The 20,609-nt window shown below is 47.3% G+C and overlaps 1 protein-coding gene across 3 annotated transcripts; it reads left to right on the forward strand.

Moving 5' to 3' along the window:
* The first annotated feature begins 31 nt into the window (after positions 1 to 31).
* Positions 32 to 16,388, forward strand: tmtc3 (transmembrane O-mannosyltransferase targeting cadherins 3). 3 transcript variants are annotated; one of them, XM_037451930.2, is made up of 14 exons: positions 32 to 144; positions 1,176 to 1,389; positions 1,615 to 1,833; positions 4,897 to 4,996; positions 6,144 to 6,259; positions 6,902 to 7,074; positions 8,715 to 8,967; positions 10,404 to 10,552; positions 10,732 to 10,852; positions 10,949 to 11,060; positions 11,745 to 11,848; positions 12,144 to 12,313; positions 12,893 to 13,119; positions 14,199 to 16,388. In XM_037451930.2, the coding sequence occupies exons 2-14, from the start codon at positions 1,201 to 1,203 to the stop codon at positions 14,984 to 14,986; spliced, it is 2,721 nt and encodes a 906-aa protein (XP_037307827.2). In that variant the 5' UTR covers positions 32 to 144; positions 1,176 to 1,200; the 3' UTR covers positions 14,987 to 16,388. The 3 variants fall into 3 exon arrangements, with proteins under 3 accessions (XP_037307827.2, XP_037307824.2, XP_037307825.2); XM_037451927.2 differs by lacking the exon at positions 32 to 144 and adding an exon at positions 167 to 414; XM_037451928.2 differs by lacking the exon at positions 32 to 144 and adding an exon at positions 167 to 338.
* The last annotated feature ends 4,221 nt before the right edge of the window (positions 16,389 to 20,609 follow it).

The following is a 20,609-nucleotide window of genomic DNA, read 5'->3' on the forward strand; positions in this document are numbered from 1 at the left end:
TGACAACACCAGCAGTGTGACCCGGCCAGCTAGCTAGTCAAGCTAGTCCACGGGCATAGAAAGCTAAGTACGACACGGCTGAGAGGACCCTCGCAGGCGTCTTAACCCAACTGTAAACTTAAACGGATGTAGCGTTACAAAAAGGTATTGGCAAGTCGTAACTATAAGAACTTTATATTGGTCGCAAGAACCCGCGTTTGTCTCAACGCACCTAGTCTGTGCGGCTAACGTTTCATTTGCGCGGTCACCTCTGCCCCGGAAGTGATAGTTATGACGCGTCCGAGCTAACGTTAGCTTTCTCAAGCGGAATGTCGCTATCTGAATCGATCACTTCGTAGGTGTGTAACTAATTGTTCGTCATTCAAAGTTTCTAATGCCACCTCTACTGTCACCGTTTGCCATTTTATAGACACGGTAGGTGAGGAATTCAGTAAAGACCTTAAACACATCTGCGCCCACCTTATCCGGCGCAAATCATTTTGTCAAAGGCAAGTTAGCATTAGCTAAGTGCTTTACCGCTAGCTAATGTTATGCTGCAACAGCCAGTATGCAATTGCAGGATTTTGAATGGTATTTGGGGCTTTTTGTACTTTTATATTGCCTCGGGCAAGTGATAGCAATGCGTTTTTTGTTCGTAAGTCCAGTGCCTGCCCTTAGATAGCTATTTCATCAGGATATAAGTTAATTCACTTGCTAAGCTGTTACCGTCCACCCTGCAATGCGTTTGCAGCCAGCTGTTACTGTGAAGTTAACTACCGGCTGCTATGTTTTCTTTCAGCATGTGGTCTAAAATGCCCACCCGTAGTTTTTCTTGTCGTGTAATTAATCTGCCAGATAATGGTCAGACTAGAATAAAAACATGCCAATCTATTTAACCGGGTGGCAGATACAAAGGGTCCTGGTAGTGAGCAAGTAAGACCACCACACATTTAAGCCACACTAACTGTCATTGAGTAATATGACATGGACGCTACAAAAGAACAGTAAAAACCAAATGGATTACTCGCTGCAACTTACTTGGTGTGTGTGTGTGTGTGTGTGTGTGGTCCTCTGAAAAGCTGCATCGTTATTATGATTGAATGGTTTCTTTAGAAACTCAAGTCGAATCAGGAAACCAATCCACCAAGTGTCTGCTCATTTGACTGCTTGTCAAATCCCTTGGTTTTCCTTCACAGTGATCAATGACGGCTTTGGTCAGCCATGTCTGTCGTCTCATGGAAGGAGATTTTACTTTTGACTGGACTGGTGGTGGGATGTTACTGGAACAGCGTGTCGTGCGGCTTTGTGTTTGACGATGTCTCCGCAATCCTCGACAACAAGGACCTACGGCCCTCAACCCCTCTGCGCAACCTGTTCCTCAATGACTTCTGGGGAACACCTATGGCGGAGGTAAGTCACGGTCCATGATACACCTTTGGCTTATCTGTATTGGCTAGTTTAAGGGGTGCTTAGTGAGCCGTTTTATTTAGGTTACTTCTGTTGAACTTGACATGATTTTAAATTGGCTGAGGTTGCTACCATGATAAAAAATAATTATCTGTTTGATCACATCACACAAACACTTTTGATGTCTGTCGAACCGTCGACTGATATCTTGTGAACGTTCGACTACAGGAGAGGAGCCACAAGTCTTACCGGCCGCTGACGGTACTCACCTTCCGACTGAACTACCTCTTCAGTGAGCTGACCGCAGCTTCCTACCATCTGCTCAACGTTGTGTTGCACGCCGTGGTGTGTGTGCTTTTCCTGCGTGTCGGCCGGCTGTTCCTGGACAAGACCTCCAGCTTGGTGGCGGCGTTGCTGTTTGCTGTGCACCCCATCCACACTGAAGCCGTGAGTATGCATTGTCTGCGTCGAGGCACACTGTTCATGTCATGTGTGTGAAATTCTGATACAAGGGTACTCATTACTTTTGGCTCCAAAGGAACATTTAAATCATTAAAACCTCTAGCTGATGTCAGTTTCACTTTTCAGTGCAGAAAAGCAAAAGTGACTGCGTTTAGTTGTTGAGCCGTGCTTGGATTTAGCCTCCTATATGTTTGAGTTGGACTCAAAACGTCACAAAATGCTTTGCTTTGTAGACAACACAGTTGTTAATTGTCCAGCTTGTATCACATATTTTACACTTGAAACAGCAACTTGTTTCTGATTAAAAATATTTTGAGGCTAAATCTTCAAACTGACTAATGAATGGTGATTACTTCTATTTTTATTGCAGTGTTTTGTTCATACAAAATAACATCTATTTGTAAGAAGGACTTTCCACAACACAAAAGCATGAAACACAACGTCTAAGACGGCTGTGTAAATACATGAAATTACGAACACACACAACAGTGACAATTGCTGTGCTAAATTGATTGTTGTTGTTTTTTGCTCATTTAAAACTTGTATAATCACTTCAATGTTAAAATAACCATCGATGGATCAATTTAAAGTGTAAAGTAATTGGTTGTTATTTCTGGTTTTAAAAGACTGAGGTCTGTTGGTGTGACTCCTCGATTACCTCCAGTTCAGCGGGGGGTCATCATGCACGCTGTTTTCTAGGAAAGCGCATCTGATTCCTACAGTTCCAAGTAGGAAATACCAAAGTACTTCTCAAGAAGAAGTTACTCGCGTTCGAAATCAAAGCTCCTTTCCCACGTGCCCTAGTGGCGTGAGTTACGAGCACATCGAAGGCATCAAGCCTGTGCAGCGTTACTTCGTTTGACTTGACCCTTCAACCTGAGCAAACGGCTTAACTCAACATCCTGCAAAATGATCCTCCGATCACAGGCCCTCGCCTAAAGACTGTAAAACAACACAGATTCCTTCGTTAAGCATAAACCGACCAAAGACGAGTTGCAGAACAAGAGGGAGCCAACAGAACAGGTCAGAACTCCGCTCAGCTCCCAGGGACAGGGAAGGCAAACATGGTGCTGAATACACGGGGAGTGTTTAGGAAATCCCTCGTCTGCTGCTGTCAACTCAATGCCCCCCCCCCCCCCCCCCCCCACACACACACACACACACCCACCCCCACCCAACGTCCGCTTCACTGCTTCTGAACATTTATTAGCCATCTAATCGTACCCATTGTGGACTGTTTACTTGTGCTTTTCATCTCACTTTCCTGAAACTGTCATTTAAAGCCCTTCTGTTAACGCAGCAATTACCATCAGCCCTTTTCTTCTCACCACACATTGTTTTCTTCGGCTTTCTGGCCTTTTATATATTAAATCAGATGTTGGTATGTTAAGATTCTCCTTGATCCGGTCACCGTGAATGTTATCGGGACCATCGCGTTTGTTTGTCATCTGAACCGGAGCTCGTTCTCTTGTCAAGGGCCCGCCTGAGAAGCCCCTCGTCCCCAATTAGGGCCTGTAATACATCCTATTCAGCCCGGCGCAACTGATGACCAGACGGCCTCTGGCCGGAGGAGGAAAAACAAAGAGGACATTCTGCTTCTGGGGGCGCAGTGCTTCTGTTACACGGCGTGCACCGCTGCGCCAGTCTTCTTCCTGGTGTTCTCTTAATCTGCGCCGAGTCTCTCAGACGTCTTGAATGGAAACAATTTGCCTCACAAATGAGCCTTAAGAGTTGGTCCAGCGAATGGCCTTCACGTTATCGCCGTCTGGAATCTCCCTCTGAACGGATCATTTGTTTTTGAGTTGTGCTGCGAGCACTGAAGCTCTCTTCATGATAAGCGTCTACAAAGAGTCCCTGTGTGCCCCCATGTCTTTCTTAGTCGCTTTTTTTTAGGCTCTATCTTTTTGAATGGAGACTTCTTTTTTTTTTTTTCCTTCCTCCTCTAAAGAGTATCTTCCAATGCAACTCGTTTTGTGTTCCCCACAGTATGTCAACGCTCTAAGATGGCAGTACCAGGAAAGAGACGCACAAACAGACAATTAACAAACCAAATCTGTGGTTCTTTAGCTTTATATCCCAATCTATTTCCCTCTCACCTTCTTAATGACAAACCTTATCAAAGGAGCTAACGCTGTAGCGCGGCTGCCTGATGATAAAGTGTAGTTGCCTTTTCGCGCGGCGTTTCTTTCACATTGTTGCATCTACAGGCCACACCACTTACAGTGACACCCACTGGCTGTTGGTTTTAGACAAATGGGCCACGAGGGGATTAGTGTTTAGTATTTGTCTAATGGGTCGGTGTAAGCCCGGTTTGAATCCAGATGTGAATAGATGTCGCCCATCTGACTAGGTAGGCGTCTTTCTCAAGCAACGCACGCCTTTGATTGCGACGGAATTGAGGATGTTGTTCCTTCCACACGAGGGCAGTCATCATTTACACAAATAAAAGGCGTTAATGTCGGAGAGGCGGGTTTAAGGAGATGTATGTGCTTGTCCTCTGCTGAGAGGATTTACATGACTAGACCTGTTTTTGCAACTGGATTCAAGGCCTTGAACATGTGTAATGTCCTCAAAGCCATTAGAGCGCAACATTATCCTTATCTTTTCTAGAGCTTTATTGGAGTGTTTTTCCTTGGTGGTTGAACCCTGGAGAGAAATACCTGAACACCCGAGAGCTTGTGGCCATAAAAAAAAAAGAAAAAAAAGATAATGGGTCCTGACTGATGTTGAATGAAAGTGGGGTTTATATCAGTTTCCCTAAATCTCAGAGCAACTTTACAATAAACACGTGGAAGACGTTGGCTTGAGAGGAAACTGTCCGCCAATGAGAACAAAAACACACGGTAGTGCAAATAAAATACCTCCTTGTTTACAAGCAAACATTTGAGCAGTAAAAGACAGCCGCCAAGCTGCTCCACTCCAGCTATAAAACGTCTCACCCATCACATGTATTACAACAAATGGACTTTAAATGATCAAATCCGTGTTCTGGTTAGGAGAAGTGAAACCTGTCCTTCATCACCCCCCCCCCCCCACCCATGTCCTCAGGTCACAGGTGTCGTTGGCAGAGCAGAACTTCTCTCCTCAATCTTCCTCCTGGCTGCTTTCCTGTCTTACACCAAATCAACCGGTGCCGACCGCTCCATCGGTGAGTCCCTCGTGCTTCAATGAGCTCTCCACTATCTCGACCCCCCCCCCCCCCCCCCACGACTCCTCCTTTAGGACAGTCCATTCATTGAGGAGCCGTGGAAGTAGACAGTTACACGTTTGTGTGAATAAGGAGGCTGGTGGGGACAGTCGGGTCGGGGGGCGGCTCTTGGGGGGGGGGGGTCCGGGCCACTTTTCAGGATGGCATAGGGAAGCATTACCATCACAGTGTTACCCATAACCATGTCCACCGCATTACGGAACCCATTGTTCCCCCCCTCGGGTGGAGTTTTGTGGGTGTTTGGTAATTAGTCGGATGTTGTCCATGCACTGGAAGCTTTAACGCAGTAAGGGGGGGGGGGGGGGGGGGAGTTGTCATTAAAAACACCTGTTTGAATTAGTTTATGTAATTGTGCCCCAAAGGAAAACCTCTGTGCTGCCTCGGCGCCTTTTTAAGTTTGTTTCACCAACATGTGGTAACCATCTATAACGAAGGCCTTCCAACCATTTGATGGGTTCACATTATGTTGCTTTGATTCTGGCTTTGCTTAAATCTTAAAAGGACAAACGAACCAACAACAGAACCACAAAAAAAAACTGTAAGCTGTTGAAGTCCTGAAGTTTTGAACTACGGCAAAACCTGTTAGTGGTTCAGTGCGATACCAACATTGTTCAGGATGCTTTTTAGATTTGGCTATTAAATAATTTAAGTTAAACAATGACTTGTTGATTGTGTAGATTGTGTGGTGCCATTTCCTGCTGCTTATCTGCCGATAGCATGTCGGCAGATAAGCAGCATATCTTTTGATAACATGGAATGGACCCGGATGTGGTCTCACCATTTGTTCCTTCCATGGCGTGGCCCCTTTGTGCAGGTCGCTGTTTGGCCTCCCCTGACATGGCACATGTTTTGAGGCCAAATCTGGGAACAAATTGAAAGGCAGAACTCTTCATTTTTAATGAGCCTCACTGAGACTAGAAACTCTCCGTCCATTCAGGAAAATCTCATTAGGTTACAAAGTCACGTTTTTGAACAAGATGTTTCCCTCGGATGGACGACTTGAATAAATGTCACTGGGGACAAGGGGAAAATCCTTAGAACACTACTAAGGAAAATCCAACGTGATGTTTAACTTTCCCTCCCTCAGTCTGGGCCCCCATCACGCTGACGGTGGCCCTCGTGGCGGCAGCAACGCTTTGTAAGGAGCAGGGAATCACCGTCATCGGCATCTGCTGTGTCCACGAGGTGTTCGTCGCTCAGGGGGTAAGGCTCCGCCTCTAACCTGGCCACACCTGGAACATCAAGCATTCAGCGCTAATTTAACGTTTGTGATAACGCGCCATGGTTCACGGCCGATTAGGTATTAAAACCAAACAAACCCAAATCATTCTAAAGGGCCTTTTCTCTCCCCTACGACCCGCCCCCCTCATGGAAGGGTTAGGGTCACATGAATTGAACAGAAGGGGGGTTTAAACCAGTCATAGTGTGTCTAATATATAAGTAATAAATATCCCTCATGCTAATAAGCTCCACGCAGACATTCAGCCCAACCCTGCTGCTCTAAATACCCCCCATTAACGCTTCAGCTTGCAGGACTCGCGGCGTATGAATGCAGATTCTTTAGATTGAGGGCTTCGCGGGTTGAGCGAGAGCGCAGTGCACAAATCATTTTTAATCATTCTGGGGAGAAAAGTGGAACGATGTGTTAAATATGACTTTCACCGGCTCTGGCGGTTAGTCGCAGACCGAAATAGATTTGAAAATGATTAACAACAAAAACCCCAAAGGAACGCCATTTGATGGATGAAATGGAACTTCACTGTGAATCTGGTGTGAACCCCGTACGCCACATGTGGCGTTGACCCTTCACCTCCCTGTGTGTTTCTTCTGCTGCTGCTCCCTCAGTTCACCCTGCCCATGCTGCTGGACACGCTGCGGCGCTTCCTGCAGGGCAAAGGCGGTTTCCCGTATGCCGTCCTGCAAACTCTACTGAAGCTCATTGTCCTGGTCATCAGCACCCTGCTGCTCGTCATCGTCAGGGTGCAGGTCATCCAGTCCCAGCTTCCAGTCTTCACCAGGTAAAACGCCTTCATTTGCATTTCGCTCTAAAAAGAAAAGAAAAAAAGCAGTTAAAAAGCCACTGCTGGCAGTCTGTGCTGCCTTTAGGTTTATTCGACTGGTGGATTAAACCTAAAGCATAACGTTGACACTCAATTCCAATATTAGTAAGGTAAATCTTTGTGTATGGCTCATTTAAAAAAAAAAAAAAAAAAGAGAGGAAAAAAAAGTGTCGCTGTGCAGCTGCTGTGTTCCATCTGCACAAAAGGAAAAGACATTAGTGGATAATAAAGGGCAGTGGAGTCGTGATCCGCATGTTAATTCAGATTACATAAACACATTATACTGGAAATACTCGGTTACGATTGTGCAAACTGTTGCATAATGTCTCATTTGATCAAAGTCGTCCTTTCTTGGCCTCTGACATCCTGCTGCTGAGGGATGTTATTTACAGGCCTGTCGTTCTTTCTTGTGGTTCTGCGGTCGGGTTCAGAGATCGGCTGCAGGCGGTTTCGCACTACATCCGAGGATGTAAAGCAGTGAGGCTCCCCTGCAAGACTTAACCCACTGCGCAGTACTCTAGTATGTTAATATGCTGAATTAAGTGCACAGAGCACAATTACATAATCATATTGCATTACTGGTGTTTTCATCCACTAGTTGCTGCCACCAATCTGCCATGTCCTTTTAATTTTCTTATTATTTTAGTTCATGTGCCTCCTATTACGCATTTCTGTCCTCTGCTGCAACATCAGAATTGTCCCGTTGTGGATCATAATGTATCTGACTCTCAGTGAATGATGTGAGCAAATGTCATTTGACTCATCGGATTAAGACTATTGTGCAACGGTCTGTACTCCACTTAGACATTCAGCCCGATGGCATTTGATAGCAAAGATAAAATTCCAGACTATTAGCCGAGGTCGGCTAATCCTCCAGCCGCCATCCCAGAGACGTCTCCGGATTGTCTGGGAGAATTTCTGCGTCCGAGTCATAACAATATGCCGATCTAGATTACCGCCATCCCAGTTGGGATTATTTGTGATAGAAGGGTTTGGACCACCTGCTTTACCCGAGAGGCTGAGATACAAACACGTGCCGGAGGGGATGGATGAAGCCTGACTCTGATGTTCACGTCTCCTGGCACTTGTTTCCACAAAACCTGTTCCTGGTGACTGCAGGGTGGACAGCCTAAATTTTAGAGTGCCTTCTTTCCGTCATCAAAGGCTTCCAGTGTCTTCACCAGATGTTACACATTTCTACATCCTTCATAGCTTTTACTTCAGCGGGGGGATCAAAGGACGGCGGGGCTGGCCGATTGGATCGCACGCTGGGGGAGTAAAGCAAAAACGGCCAGAAAAGTCACGCAGACTTTGACACTAATGTTACAAAACGAGAGGCCGAGATGGTCCTCATTGGTCCCAATTGTTCAGGATTGCAGCACCAAACGTTATACATTTTCAATTCAAATTGTCAACATCTGCATAGTGCACTCTGAAGGGATTTTTTAGACCGATGCAGATTAGACTGATAGTCTGATAGATGATCGTTCCTTCCTTCAGCCGTCTCTGCTTTTCCTCGTCATAAACAGAACGCCATGTTTTTATATCCTCCCTGCTTCAGTGCTCGGGTGAACTATTCTTCTCCGTCCTCCCTGTAGATTTGATAACCCGGCAGCCGTCAGCCACACTCCCACCAGGCAGCTGACTTTCAACTACCTGCTGCCGGTGAATGCGTGGCTGCTGCTGAACCCGTCGGAGCTCTGCTGCGACTGGACTATGGGCACCATCCCTCTGGTGGAGTCCCTCCTGGACCTGCGTAACCTGGCCACCCTGGTGTTCTACGCCTCTCTGGGCCTGCTGGCTTACCACAGCTTGCGCTACCGACACAGCTCGGCCAGGACCGTCATCATGGTGAGCGATCTTCGACCCGCTTGTGCGTCACTTATGGAGGAGGCTTTTCTCTGCCGCTTCAGCCACAGCCTCCTCAGAAAGAAACGGCTTTTTAAAACCCCTCAAAATGGGGCCTGGCGACCACCGGCTGTGGATTGAACCAACTTTCGATTCATGGTATTGGAAAGATCCTCCTAGTTTCCCCTCAGCTGAGAGTACAGTGAATATAGAACAGAACTCTGATAATATTGCCATCTGAAAGGCCTATGGATCACAATAACGCCCTCGGGTAGTTAAGGGGCCAAAGTATTTGGTTAAAGTGAGGATGACTGAACTCAAATGATGTAAGCTGCACTTACAGATGTTCCTCATGTCCACAGCCGCCATTTCTCCAGAAACGGGACTAGGCTTTGCTTCTTTGTTGAATGTGGGCTGAGAGCATTTCTGTCGAAATGATCCATTAGATGCCGGACTCGAGTCTGCGCTTTAGTGTCCTTTGTTGGGGCTCGTCTTTGATCTTCACAGTGTGCTTTTTATGGACAATGCGACGGCACATGACGTCACCGAATTTCTGCCAGACAAAATACAGATTGCAGAACACTAGCTGTGCTGTCAACAAATATTTTGTATTGTATTATTACATGAATAAAATAGACTCGATAGGCTTCATGCACTGGTTTGATTATTTGCCGTTTCATGTTATTCATTTACTTACATTAGCCGGATCCGTCTGTCATGAAGTGAGTTAAAAATAATTAGGCTTCTCATTAGTAAACGTGCACCTTGTGGAGCACGGAAACGAGTCAGCGTCCCGTGGCTCTCGTCAGGATCAGTGACGGCTGCACTTTACAACCGGGGAACAGAAATTAGCACAAAATACACATAATTATGACCTTGGAGTGTTTATTCTGGTTCGCTAGGAGCATTTGAAATAATTATAACACATCATCCTACTTGGTTCTATTGATGTAGCTCTAAATACTTTCAAAGAACAGTTCCCATTAAGAAAAGCCTGGTCTAAAGAGCCTCCTTCTACCTGTTGGAGGGGGGAGGGGGGGAGGGGGGGGGGCAATAACCTATGGAGTCAGATCTCTTCCTGCCATCGGCTCATATCACACATGCAGAGACGAGTAGATTTCTTGCGTGGGCGGTGAACCTGATCCCGAGGATGAAAGAAAGATGATCCCCTTTTTAATAAGTTTAAAAAGCTTGTGGTTTCCCAAAGAAACATCAGGCATTGTGAGAAATCATAAAAGTCCCACGAAGTCTCATTTGAGATCCTGGGAACAGATGGTTTTAGGCACTTACGATGTGCACAAATCTCTCATAGTCTCCAATGAATTATGTCTATTAAGCATCCCCTTAATTGGCCCATTGTTTCAGCCGCGGTAGAATAACCGCCTGCATGTTCGGCCCGGCATTGAAACAAGGCGACTGGTGTGGTTTCCCTCCCGCAGGCCCTGTCTCTGATGGTCCTGCCTTTCATCCCCGCCTCCAACCTCTTCTTCCCGGTGGGCTTCGTGGTGGCGGAGAGGGTCCTCTACGTGCCCAGCATGGGCTTCTGTGTCCTCGTCGCACATGGATTCCGGATCGTTTCGCACAAAGGGTGAGCGTTTGTTCCCATGCCCGGGAACCGAATAACTGCGTGAGCCGCCTGTCGTGCAAAAAGAACCGGGCTTTGTCAAATGTATTCGTTTAAATTAAAGAACACGGTGCTCGCTGGTGCTGAATTCATCGGGCTCCATGAAGTCCTGGTGAGACTTTCTTCTTTTCTTGTCTTTGCAGACACTTGAAGAAGATTTCCTGGTTGGTAATCGGTGTGCTTTTGACTACACACGCAGTGAAGACTTTCAAAAGAAACTGGGACTGGGAGTCAGAATATACTCTGTTCACCTCCGCCCTGAAGGTAAGCGAGGAAGACCTCTGCCACACGCGGTCACAGGAACCTGGTGGAATGAAACCAGCTCATTGTGGCGTTTCTTAAACCGTCCGCCGATTGCAGGTCAACAAGAACAACGCCAAGTTGTGGAATAACGTCGGCCACGCTCTGGAGAACCAGAACGACTATGCCAAGGCGCTGCAGTATTTCCTCCAGGCCACCCGCGTCCAGCCCGGTGAGAAGACGCCCATTTGTCACTCGTTGACATTTTTTGCCATCGCAAATGTGCTGGGACTCGTTTGAATGGCTGCTCATCAATGTGACATGCCTCATCGCGTCCTGCGTGCGGATCCTGATCTTTTCAATTTGACAAATGTTACACAACCGTATCTTTAGTTGATCAAATGTGATGCCAGTTCTGCCAAGAAAAAACGATGGGTAAGAGAGAAAAACATCCTTCAACCCGTTGCTCTGAGAACTCGTGACTACGCGAGTTCACTCAACTCGTGCTTCATTCGAGTAGAGTGTGCAGTGACAGTGGGTCAGTTAGTACTTTGTTGTTGGGAAGCCTGTGGTCAGCTGAGACTCTTTCTGCTGCTTCACCACGCAACAGTGTTTCCCCGAGATAAACAACCCTCTGAGGATTTCCTGCTCTGCCCCCTCGACTCCACTGGCCCCTCTCAGCGCCTCCCTTTTCCTGCTGCTTTCCAGAAGGATTTATAGAGTTATTTTTAAATACACCATCAAAGGTTTGTTTCTAATTGTGTAAACAGAACGCCGGTTGAGCTTATTTATGTCAAAGCAAAGCAAGGGGGGAGAAACCCAGGGATGGGTGAGGAATAAATGCATTTAAGAAGTCATTTATGTCTCAGCCTTTAGTGGATATTTGTGTCTTATAAACAATACCGTGTTTCCACAGATGACATTGGAGCCCACATGAATGTTGGGAGAACCTACAAGAACTTGAACAAGTCCAAAGAGGCAGAAGATGCCTACCTGGTGGCTAAGTCCCTGATGCCTCAGGTACGTCATCGTGTGACCCACTGATCCCCCTTCATTCATCCGTCTTTCTGCCTTTCGATGACCTCGCTGTGAACTAGAGGCTTTTAAGCAAAACACATTCAGTGTCAAAACTATGTGGCGCAGCCAAGATTAAACATCTTCAAAGGATTGGTTTATTCGCTGCATGTGAGATGAAACTCCATAGCATGCTGGTGGCTTTGTGATTGTTTGTGATCTACAGGTACGATCTGCCACCTCGGTTTCATTGTTTTCCATTTAACCCTCATAAAATAAGCGGTTGTTGATCGCTCGCCAGGTGATTCCTGGGAAGAAGTACGCAACGCGCGTGGCGCCGAACCATCTCAATGTTTACATCAACCTGGCCAATCTGATCCGGGCCAACGAGTCGAGGCTGGAGGAGGCCGACCAGCTCTACCGACAAGCCATCAGCATGAGGCCGGACTTCAAACAGGCCTACATCAGCAGGCAAGGCTTTGAACTCTGCGTCTGGGAGGGGTCCATCTCTGAGGAACTCAATCCTACACACCTTCTACCGGCGTTCCACTCATTTAAATCACTGTAAACGAGCCACAGACCTTTACAGCTCCGCTAGTAGTTCTATGGAAGGGACCTTATCGTTCATCTTAAGCAGGTTGATTCTCAGTAAACCCTGTCAGACTTGCCCTTACTAGTTTAATTTGGCCCCTCCCACTGAACCAACAGTTCATTGATATCTACTTGGAGACTCTATGTACTTTAAGATCACGGGAAGTCTACAGTGCTGTTGAAGGTGCAGCTGTTGTAGCTGTTTACCCAAGCTGCCGCATTATTCGTCACAACCGAAAGTCACTTACAGTTCAATTTGAAAAATCAAATCTCAGATTTGTCTTAGAAAATGGTCACATTCTTTGGAATGTCTAAATTCTTCTTTGCTCTTTGCAGTATTGATTGATTATATGTAAATGTGGTTATAATTTTATGTCTATATATATATATATATATATATATATATATGTGTCACATGATCGTGTGATAATGGCCGCTCTTGAATTCAATCTGCGTCAGAGGGGAGCTGCTCCTAAAGATGAACAAGCTCACGGAAGCCCGCGACGCCTACCTGCGGGCGCTGGAGCTGGACCGCACCAACGCCGACCTGTGGTACAACCTGGCCATCGTCAACATCGAGATGAAGGACCCCCCCGAGGCCCTGAGGAACTTCAACCACGCCCTGGAGCTCAACCCGCGCCACAAGCTGGCGCTCTTCAACTCGGCGCTTCTCATGCAGGAGTCTGGTGAGCCACGCCGGGTTTGGTTTTCAATATGAGCCGTGCTGCGGGGAAGGGGCGGCACTTTTCAAAGGGCCATTTGAGAGTTCAGGGTGTAACCGCGTTCCGGAAGGTTTGGCACTTGAGTTCATGGCCAACCTTCTGTCAGGTGGCCATGTGGCATCCAAGGCAATAATAAAAATAATGCATTGATATCTGCAGCAGGTTGGACTGGCTGCAGCTGTTTGGCTTCTCCACCCTCCGCATGTCTCCTTGTGGCGTTCATTTCGCTCTTTATTGCGAGCACGTTCCTGCTGCAGCTTGATCTAGTGTGAAAAATCCACTGTGTGTATATAATTATGAAGAGTACTTTGTCAATCATCAACATCAAGGATTAAAATCTGCTTACTCTTACGCAGAGTACTAAATCCTCCGGGAGGGAGTCATTAAGCCAGCGATAGTTCATGTTGACACGGCGTGTTTTCCTTTTGCTGCGCACTCCCCTCGCGGTTCACAGTGACCGCTCGACCTTTTGATACCTTGTCAACGCGGGCGGGAGGTTGTTCATTGCGACTCTGATCAATTAGGGGTTTCTAACAATGTGGTTGCAGCACAATGAAGTGATGTTTACTCGGTGGTTTAAAAGATTAGTATAGTGTTACGCAACGTGCTCCATGTAAGCCCGTATGCGTCTCCTCTGTTGTGCACATTTCGTGGCTCTTAAAAGCATTTGTCACATACTCTGAAACATTCTCTGGATCTGCAGTTTTCTTTGTTTTTTTTGGGTTGGTTTTTTTTTGCAGATCCTGAGATGAGAGATTATTTCTTTGGGGGGGGGGGGGGCACACATAACATAAACATCTCAAGTGATACGATTGTTTTATATTGTTCACGAGTTATCTGGTTGTTCTATATGTGTAGTCCATTGTTAATGCCTCACTTTTTCCCTTAGATAACAAAGTTCAACAGAAGGGTCACGTGACCAATAAATGCAGCCTGACGGTTTGTCGAAAGATCCCAAAAAAGACTTTTCGGCAGATGAAAACCGGGGTTAAGTACATTCCGCTTTAATTGACGTTAAATCCAGTCTTTCCTTTTGGCGGCAGGCGACCCGAAGTTCTGGCCCGAGGCCAACCGCCGCTTCCTGATCTACGTGGAGGAGGAGCCCGGCGACGCCAACGGCTACTTCAACCTGGGCATGCTGGCCATGGACGCCAGCGAGAACGCGGCGGCCGAGCGCTGGATGCGGCGGGCCATCGCCCTGCAGGCGGGCTTCCGCAGCGCCCTGTTCAACCTGGCGCTGCTCTACTCGCAGTCCAAGCGCGAGTCGGACGCGCTGCCGGCGCTGGACGAGCTGCTGCGACACCACCCGGAGCACGTCAAGGGCCTGATCCTCAAGGGGGACATCCTCATGAACCACAAGAAGGACACGCGCGGCGCCAAGGCCTGCTTCGAGCGCATCGTGCGCATGGACCCCACCAACGTGCAGGGCAAGCACAACCTGTGCGTGGTGTACTTCGAGGAGCGCGACCTGCCGCGCGCCGCCGCCTGCCTGGAGGAGACGCTGGCGATGGCGCCCAACGAGGAGTACGTGCGCCGCCACCTGAGCATCGTGCGCGGCAAAATGGCCGCCATGAGCGCGGCGGGCGAACCGCTGGCGTCCGGAGGGGGCGGAGCCGGCGGCAAGGAGGAGGAGGAGGAGGAAGCGCCGGGGAGGGTGGCCGGGGTTGCGGAGGAAGGGAGGGGCGAGAAGAATGTGCGGACATCCTCGGCGGAAAGCCTGGGCGGCGTGGAGCAGCCTAAGAGCACAGAGGAGGTGAGCGACATAGAGAAGAAGAGGGCCGCCGCCCTCAGGAGGCTGGAGGAGATCGAACGCATACTGAGTGGAGACTGACTTCACTGCTTTCATACAGCTGCACATCAAAAACATTTCAGACTTCTTATTGATTTATTGGCTGCAGAGCAGAAGCATCACGTCATTTGACACCAATCATCTAAAACAAAGGGACAGTTTTGAAAACACTTACTAACAATAAGCACAAAGGCCGTTTTGGTGATTTTCCATTTAAAGCATCCGACGGGTTTTCCCACATCGCAGAGCTCCAGTAGAAATATATTTGTTTTTCTTTATGTAGTCATTGTTTATCACTGGATTTTTCTTTCCACTCACTCCTTTTGTGTTATTTAACAAACAAACAAAAGAAAAACAGATGGACAGATGAATGGGGGGGGGGGGGGGGGGGACAATTAAAGGAAATTCCACAGAGTGATTTCTGCACAGTGCGAGCCTCAAAATAAGCCTCCACACTACGTCACCTCCAGGCTCGCATTCCGTTGCATCTTCTAATCTTTATTGATCTCATGCGGGCATTTCCTGCAGACTCTTCTATAGACTCCCCCGCCCCCCCCCCCCCCCCTCAGTAATAGTGTTGCTAAAATAAATACTCCACCCACACACTGCTCCGCCCGGAGGCTCCGCCCATTTAATCGGTCAACAGTGACGCACGCTCATCTCCCACGTCGGGCTTCATCATGTGTTCCTTCAACTTTACGTTGTGTGGGGGGGGCTTTTCACGGCACATTTGCTGGAAACAGATCTTTCCATTCATCCGGCTCCACGGCGGCGATGTCGCACGATAAAAGAGCACCGCAGCGTTTTCCTCTTTGCGTTTACTTTGTCTCCCGTTCTTCTTCCCGCCGTGATGTTCGACTGGAGACCTCCTGGAGAGGCACATAGCTGACCAACAACCCCCCCCACACACACACCCTCCCTCCCTCCCTCCCTCTCCTCACTGCACAAATCATTTCCAGCACACGAGCCCCGGTGGTCGTGAGGCCGACTCTCCGCCAGAAAGTCCAATCAATCACGCCCGCTGCGAAGCAAATGGAGTTCAGGCCGCGGCTCCTCGAGGGACGGCGTGCGCCGGGACGTTGCCGCTCCGCTGCCTCGCAGTGCAATAAAACTCTTCTGGGCCATAGTTGAAGGTCGTAGGTCGGCCCGAGCCCTGCTACGCATCCTGACGCTCTGTGTGCATATATCTACGCCGTTATTTATTATCTTTACATGCGTTTCAAATGCTGTTTATTTTGTTATCGGTCATGTGTTCTGTCACTTGTAAACAGTAATAACCAACAGATCCTCGTCAGTGTTCCACATGTACGACAAGTGACTAAAGTGTGCCCTTTCACGAGGAAACATCCTGATTTACCTCATTTTGTGTGGCTGATCTTTCTGCTATGGCCCGGTGGGGGTGGTGTTGGTCGTTTTGGTTAATAAATAAAGTGAGATGACGACTCGTTGCCTCTTGTTCTACTGTGTCGGTCTGCTGCAGGATAGTGTGGTGCGTTTGGGATGGACCAACATCTGGCTCTCCTACCAAAATGTACCAAGAAGAACAACAACAACAGCAGAGGCCCAGCAGCGATACTTAAAAGCTACCTACTCAGGTAGGACTGAGGGGTGGTCTCCTCTGACAATTAGGGCAACTACAGCTAATCACAGCCCGGAGCTGAAGCATCACTCAGATTTAATGAACCCATCCGTCCCAAAGAAAAACAACCAAAACGACTGTGATGCTCCCAAAGCTGCTCGGGGTTAAGAATCAGGCCTGCATAGAGAAAACGTTCTGCCTGGGGGGGTTCACCTCTCAGAGGCTTTGGTTATCGGAAACTGCCCCATGCTGTGAGTATTCCCCCCCCCCCCCCCCCCCCCCCACACACACACACATACGGTCACATCAGCGAGTGAGGCGTACTGCAGCTATAATTTATAACATCAGCTGGATCTGGATGAATGAATGAGTAGGGGTCTGATGGGGGGGGGGGGGGGGATCTGTCTCTACTGGGCATTTAAAATGATTTAAGGGTTGTTTGGATCAACAAACATTCCCACATTACTGTCTGTTTACAACTGTATCACATCATGTTCCATTCAACATTCTTATGTTTTTATGTCCCGTCCTAATCACATCCATAACTTTGGTTACTGAAAGGCTCAAGAGTTCCTTATTCGAATTGTGACATTCCTAATTCATCAAAACATTTAAATAGTTCAAGACCTCCCTTTCATGTAAACTAATACTGCTCATGGCTCTCTTCCTGGAGAGCACATGAGGGAGGCTCCTTCTGGAGATGTCCGGTCTCCGCTCTGAGCCCGTTTGCCGTGGACCTGCTGAAGCGGCTTTCCAGGTTGGTCCCAGAAGGCCGTCGGCCGGCGCTGAGGGTCACGGCTCCGTCTGGCCCGCGCTAGTGGGGATTATTCCCTTTAAGGAGCAGGCTTTGTGCTGCGGGGCGTTGTTCCCGTCCAGGAAATGGCCATCTGCAAACTTTGCGCGCAGTGAGGAAGCACACAATTAACCTGCGAGTGTCCTCGTGTCCAACGCGTCAAGTCATGGTCCCGCTTTCAGGTCCCGCTGCTTAGGAATAGTTTGGTGTTTATCGACCACGGGAATAAGAGGCTTAAGTCGCTCACTTAGACAACAGCCAAAAGATCTACCAGATGGCAGGAGGCTCTGATGTGACCTCCGGTGTATAATTAGTTATTTACCAAATAAACACACAAGGTGACATGGAGAAGAAACATCTCAACGAAGGAAGTATACAGGCCTGTGCCTCTTAAATGAAATGCGACCCTTTTAATAGCTGGTGGTTGCAGCTGGGCCCGCTTTGAGTTATTAGTGCGCTGCATTGCTGTGAAACGTGCAATAAAGAATATCTGAGGGAGGGGCGGGGGAGGGGGGGAATCTATTAAAAAATAAAGAGTGAAAATGCAAAAACCAGTTACCGGAGCCAAAAATAGGAATTACTGGCCCACACATCTCTTCACACTCTCACAGAGTGATTTACCTCCTCAGCCTCCCCGGGGGTCAAGGGGTCGCGCTGCCGCTGGTTGGTCGTGTGTCTGCTGGAGGTCTGGCGCTCCGTTTTCCCAGCCACCATCAAACAGTAGTTTGCTTTGTGTGGCGTCCATTTGCCCGGCACCTTTGACCTCGACGAGGCGCGCGGCAAACAGGGCAGGTAAGCACGAGCGAGGGGCGACAGATCTTTCGAGTGTCAGTGAGGTCTTTTAAGTTCCCCGCGCACACATGACCTCTGACCCCCGGGGCCCTCTGAAGCCGGGTTTGCCACCTGGGTGCTTGGCTCCGTCTGACCCGAGGTGGCAAAGCTCACGCGGCGCCGTGAAGCCGCAGGACGCAGAGGTCTCAAGCATTAATGGTGCTTTAATTCATTCATTCACTACATTTCTATTTGTTTTTTTTGTATGTTTTCATTTAAATGTGTTATGGTTTACAATTAGGGCCGGGACTTTAGCGCGTTAATTTCGATTAATTAATTACAAAGCCTCTAATTAATTAGCTTAATATTTTTAATCGAGTCCCGGCCCTATTTACAATTTAACAATTCGTTAACAACAAAAACTGCACTGTTTCCCACAATGGTTATCGTTTTACTTTTTATTAATAGAAAACATAACAAACAGCGGCTTTGTTTAGCGAGAAAAGACCTCAAAGAAAAGGAGGAATGGATGGTTTTGGCAATTTACAGTTCTGGTTCAACGAAAGCATTTCAAAGACCTCGTGAGCGGAACCGAGCTGAAACATACATGTTCTTGGATTGGCTGCCTGAGGACGCTTCAACAGGACAGATCCAGCCTCAGTGCATATATACTACTGGTATCCATGGCAACACGTCACTTTATGACAAGTTAACTTGAATGAACACTTTGAAATATAAATGAAGTGGAGACTTGTATCTCTACATATAAAATATACACATTGTTATTTCTAAAATCTAATTCCTCCTTTTCTATATAAATGAAGAGTACAACATTTCAGAAACACACATAGCTCATTGAAACTAGCCGCACAAAATAACTCATCTGTGAAACAGTTCAAACATGTACATGAAGTTCCTGTCTCCACAGCAACATGTTTCTGCTGCATGAGGAAATAATCACAAACGAATCCAATCGCACAAACACATACAGCAACAAATTAAATGAAGAGATCATCGTCACATAAAAAAATGCACATTGAGTTAAAACACATGAGTGGCCTTTTAATTCACAACACAGGAACAGACAAACAAAACGAGTGAGTTATTGCACCGACTTACTGTTGCAACCATTTCCCTCACATGTAGTGCTCACTTTCATTGTGAGAGCGCCGAGAAGCGTAAGGGACTCGCAGTCACTGTGGAACCACATGGTTTTCGACTTTCGGGGCCTTCGGCGCTTTGATGGGTGGATCCTTGGCGGGTTCAGTGGGTGTTCTGTGATCTTCTTCCCACAGTGTCAACCCGACACTGAGCTGCTGGAGCTGCACACCTGTTAACAATGCAGCTTCTCACATCCTGCACCAGACGTCGAGAGAGGAATCTGTTCCCACTAGAAGGCGATCATGTGGAGACTCCTTCTGTTCTTACTCAACCGTTGCTCAGCAGGATCTCCTCCTCCTCCTCCTCCTCTTCCTCTCATTTAAATGCTCAGTGCCTTTCAACCATCCAACCGCGTTTCGGTCTCCATGTGCAAAGAGTTACTTTTGGTTCCAAACACTTCATGCGTAATTAAACCCATTTGTTTAGAGGACAATTTGAAGCACAAAAGGCAATTTGCTTAAATAGTCCTCTCAACCAACTCCACCGGTCAAACTCGCCATCAATCAAATCAAAATGTTTTTGTCCGGAGGTAAGACCGTGAATAAAAGCGGTGAGATCTGTTGAGAAGAAGAAATGTAAAATCCCAATAAACAGACTCAACCACTGACTTGTTGACTCACATTATCAAATTTAGTCGGATCCTGACAGCAAACCCCTTCTCATCTTAGAACAGTTTTCAGGGTGAGAACAAAAAAGGTAGAACAAACCAAAAGTTGCTGAAATTTAGTGGCATTTAGTGGCTGGAATCAACGAGAACTTGTTTCCTTCACATGCCATTCATGGGGAGTATAGACATAAAGAAGTTGGTCTTTTTTTGTTAATCCCCCAAGAAAAACAAAGTGAATTTGACCTTTAATGCATGATTTAAAGGTTTTTGACATCTCTGGGTGTGATAAAAGACTGTTTTAGGGGACCACATTCATTTAGCTCCAACAGGAGAGCTCCTTCCTCAAGGTTCTCCGGCAGGGCAGAGGAGCAGGAAGAGACTCACTTCCACAAGCCCTCTAGCATTGGAAGGAACAGGGGGGGAAAGTTCATGTTACTTCTGAAAGACGAACCCGTGTCCGATAATGTAACACAGCTCCACAACAAAATGGACTGAAAATACAATAACAAGGTTCGTACGGTCATGGAAAACTTGGAAAAGTCATGGAATTTTGAAATGGTCATTTCCAGGCCTGGAAAAGTCATGGAAAAAGTTATAGAAATCCATTGGTCAAATGTGCATGAACCCTGAGAATAGAAAAGACAGCATTCTGCTCTCTGAAGCCACTGTCAGTCTTTGTCAAAGTCTTCTTAACCGTACTAACGGCCACATTTAATTCAAGATAATTCACCGCATAGTTTTGTTTTCTCACACT

Source organism: Pungitius pungitius, chromosome 6, assembly GCF_949316345.1.
Source record: "Pungitius pungitius chromosome 6, fPunPun2.1, whole genome shotgun sequence".
NCBI classification, from domain to species: domain Eukaryota; kingdom Metazoa; phylum Chordata; class Actinopteri; order Perciformes; family Gasterosteidae; genus Pungitius; species Pungitius pungitius.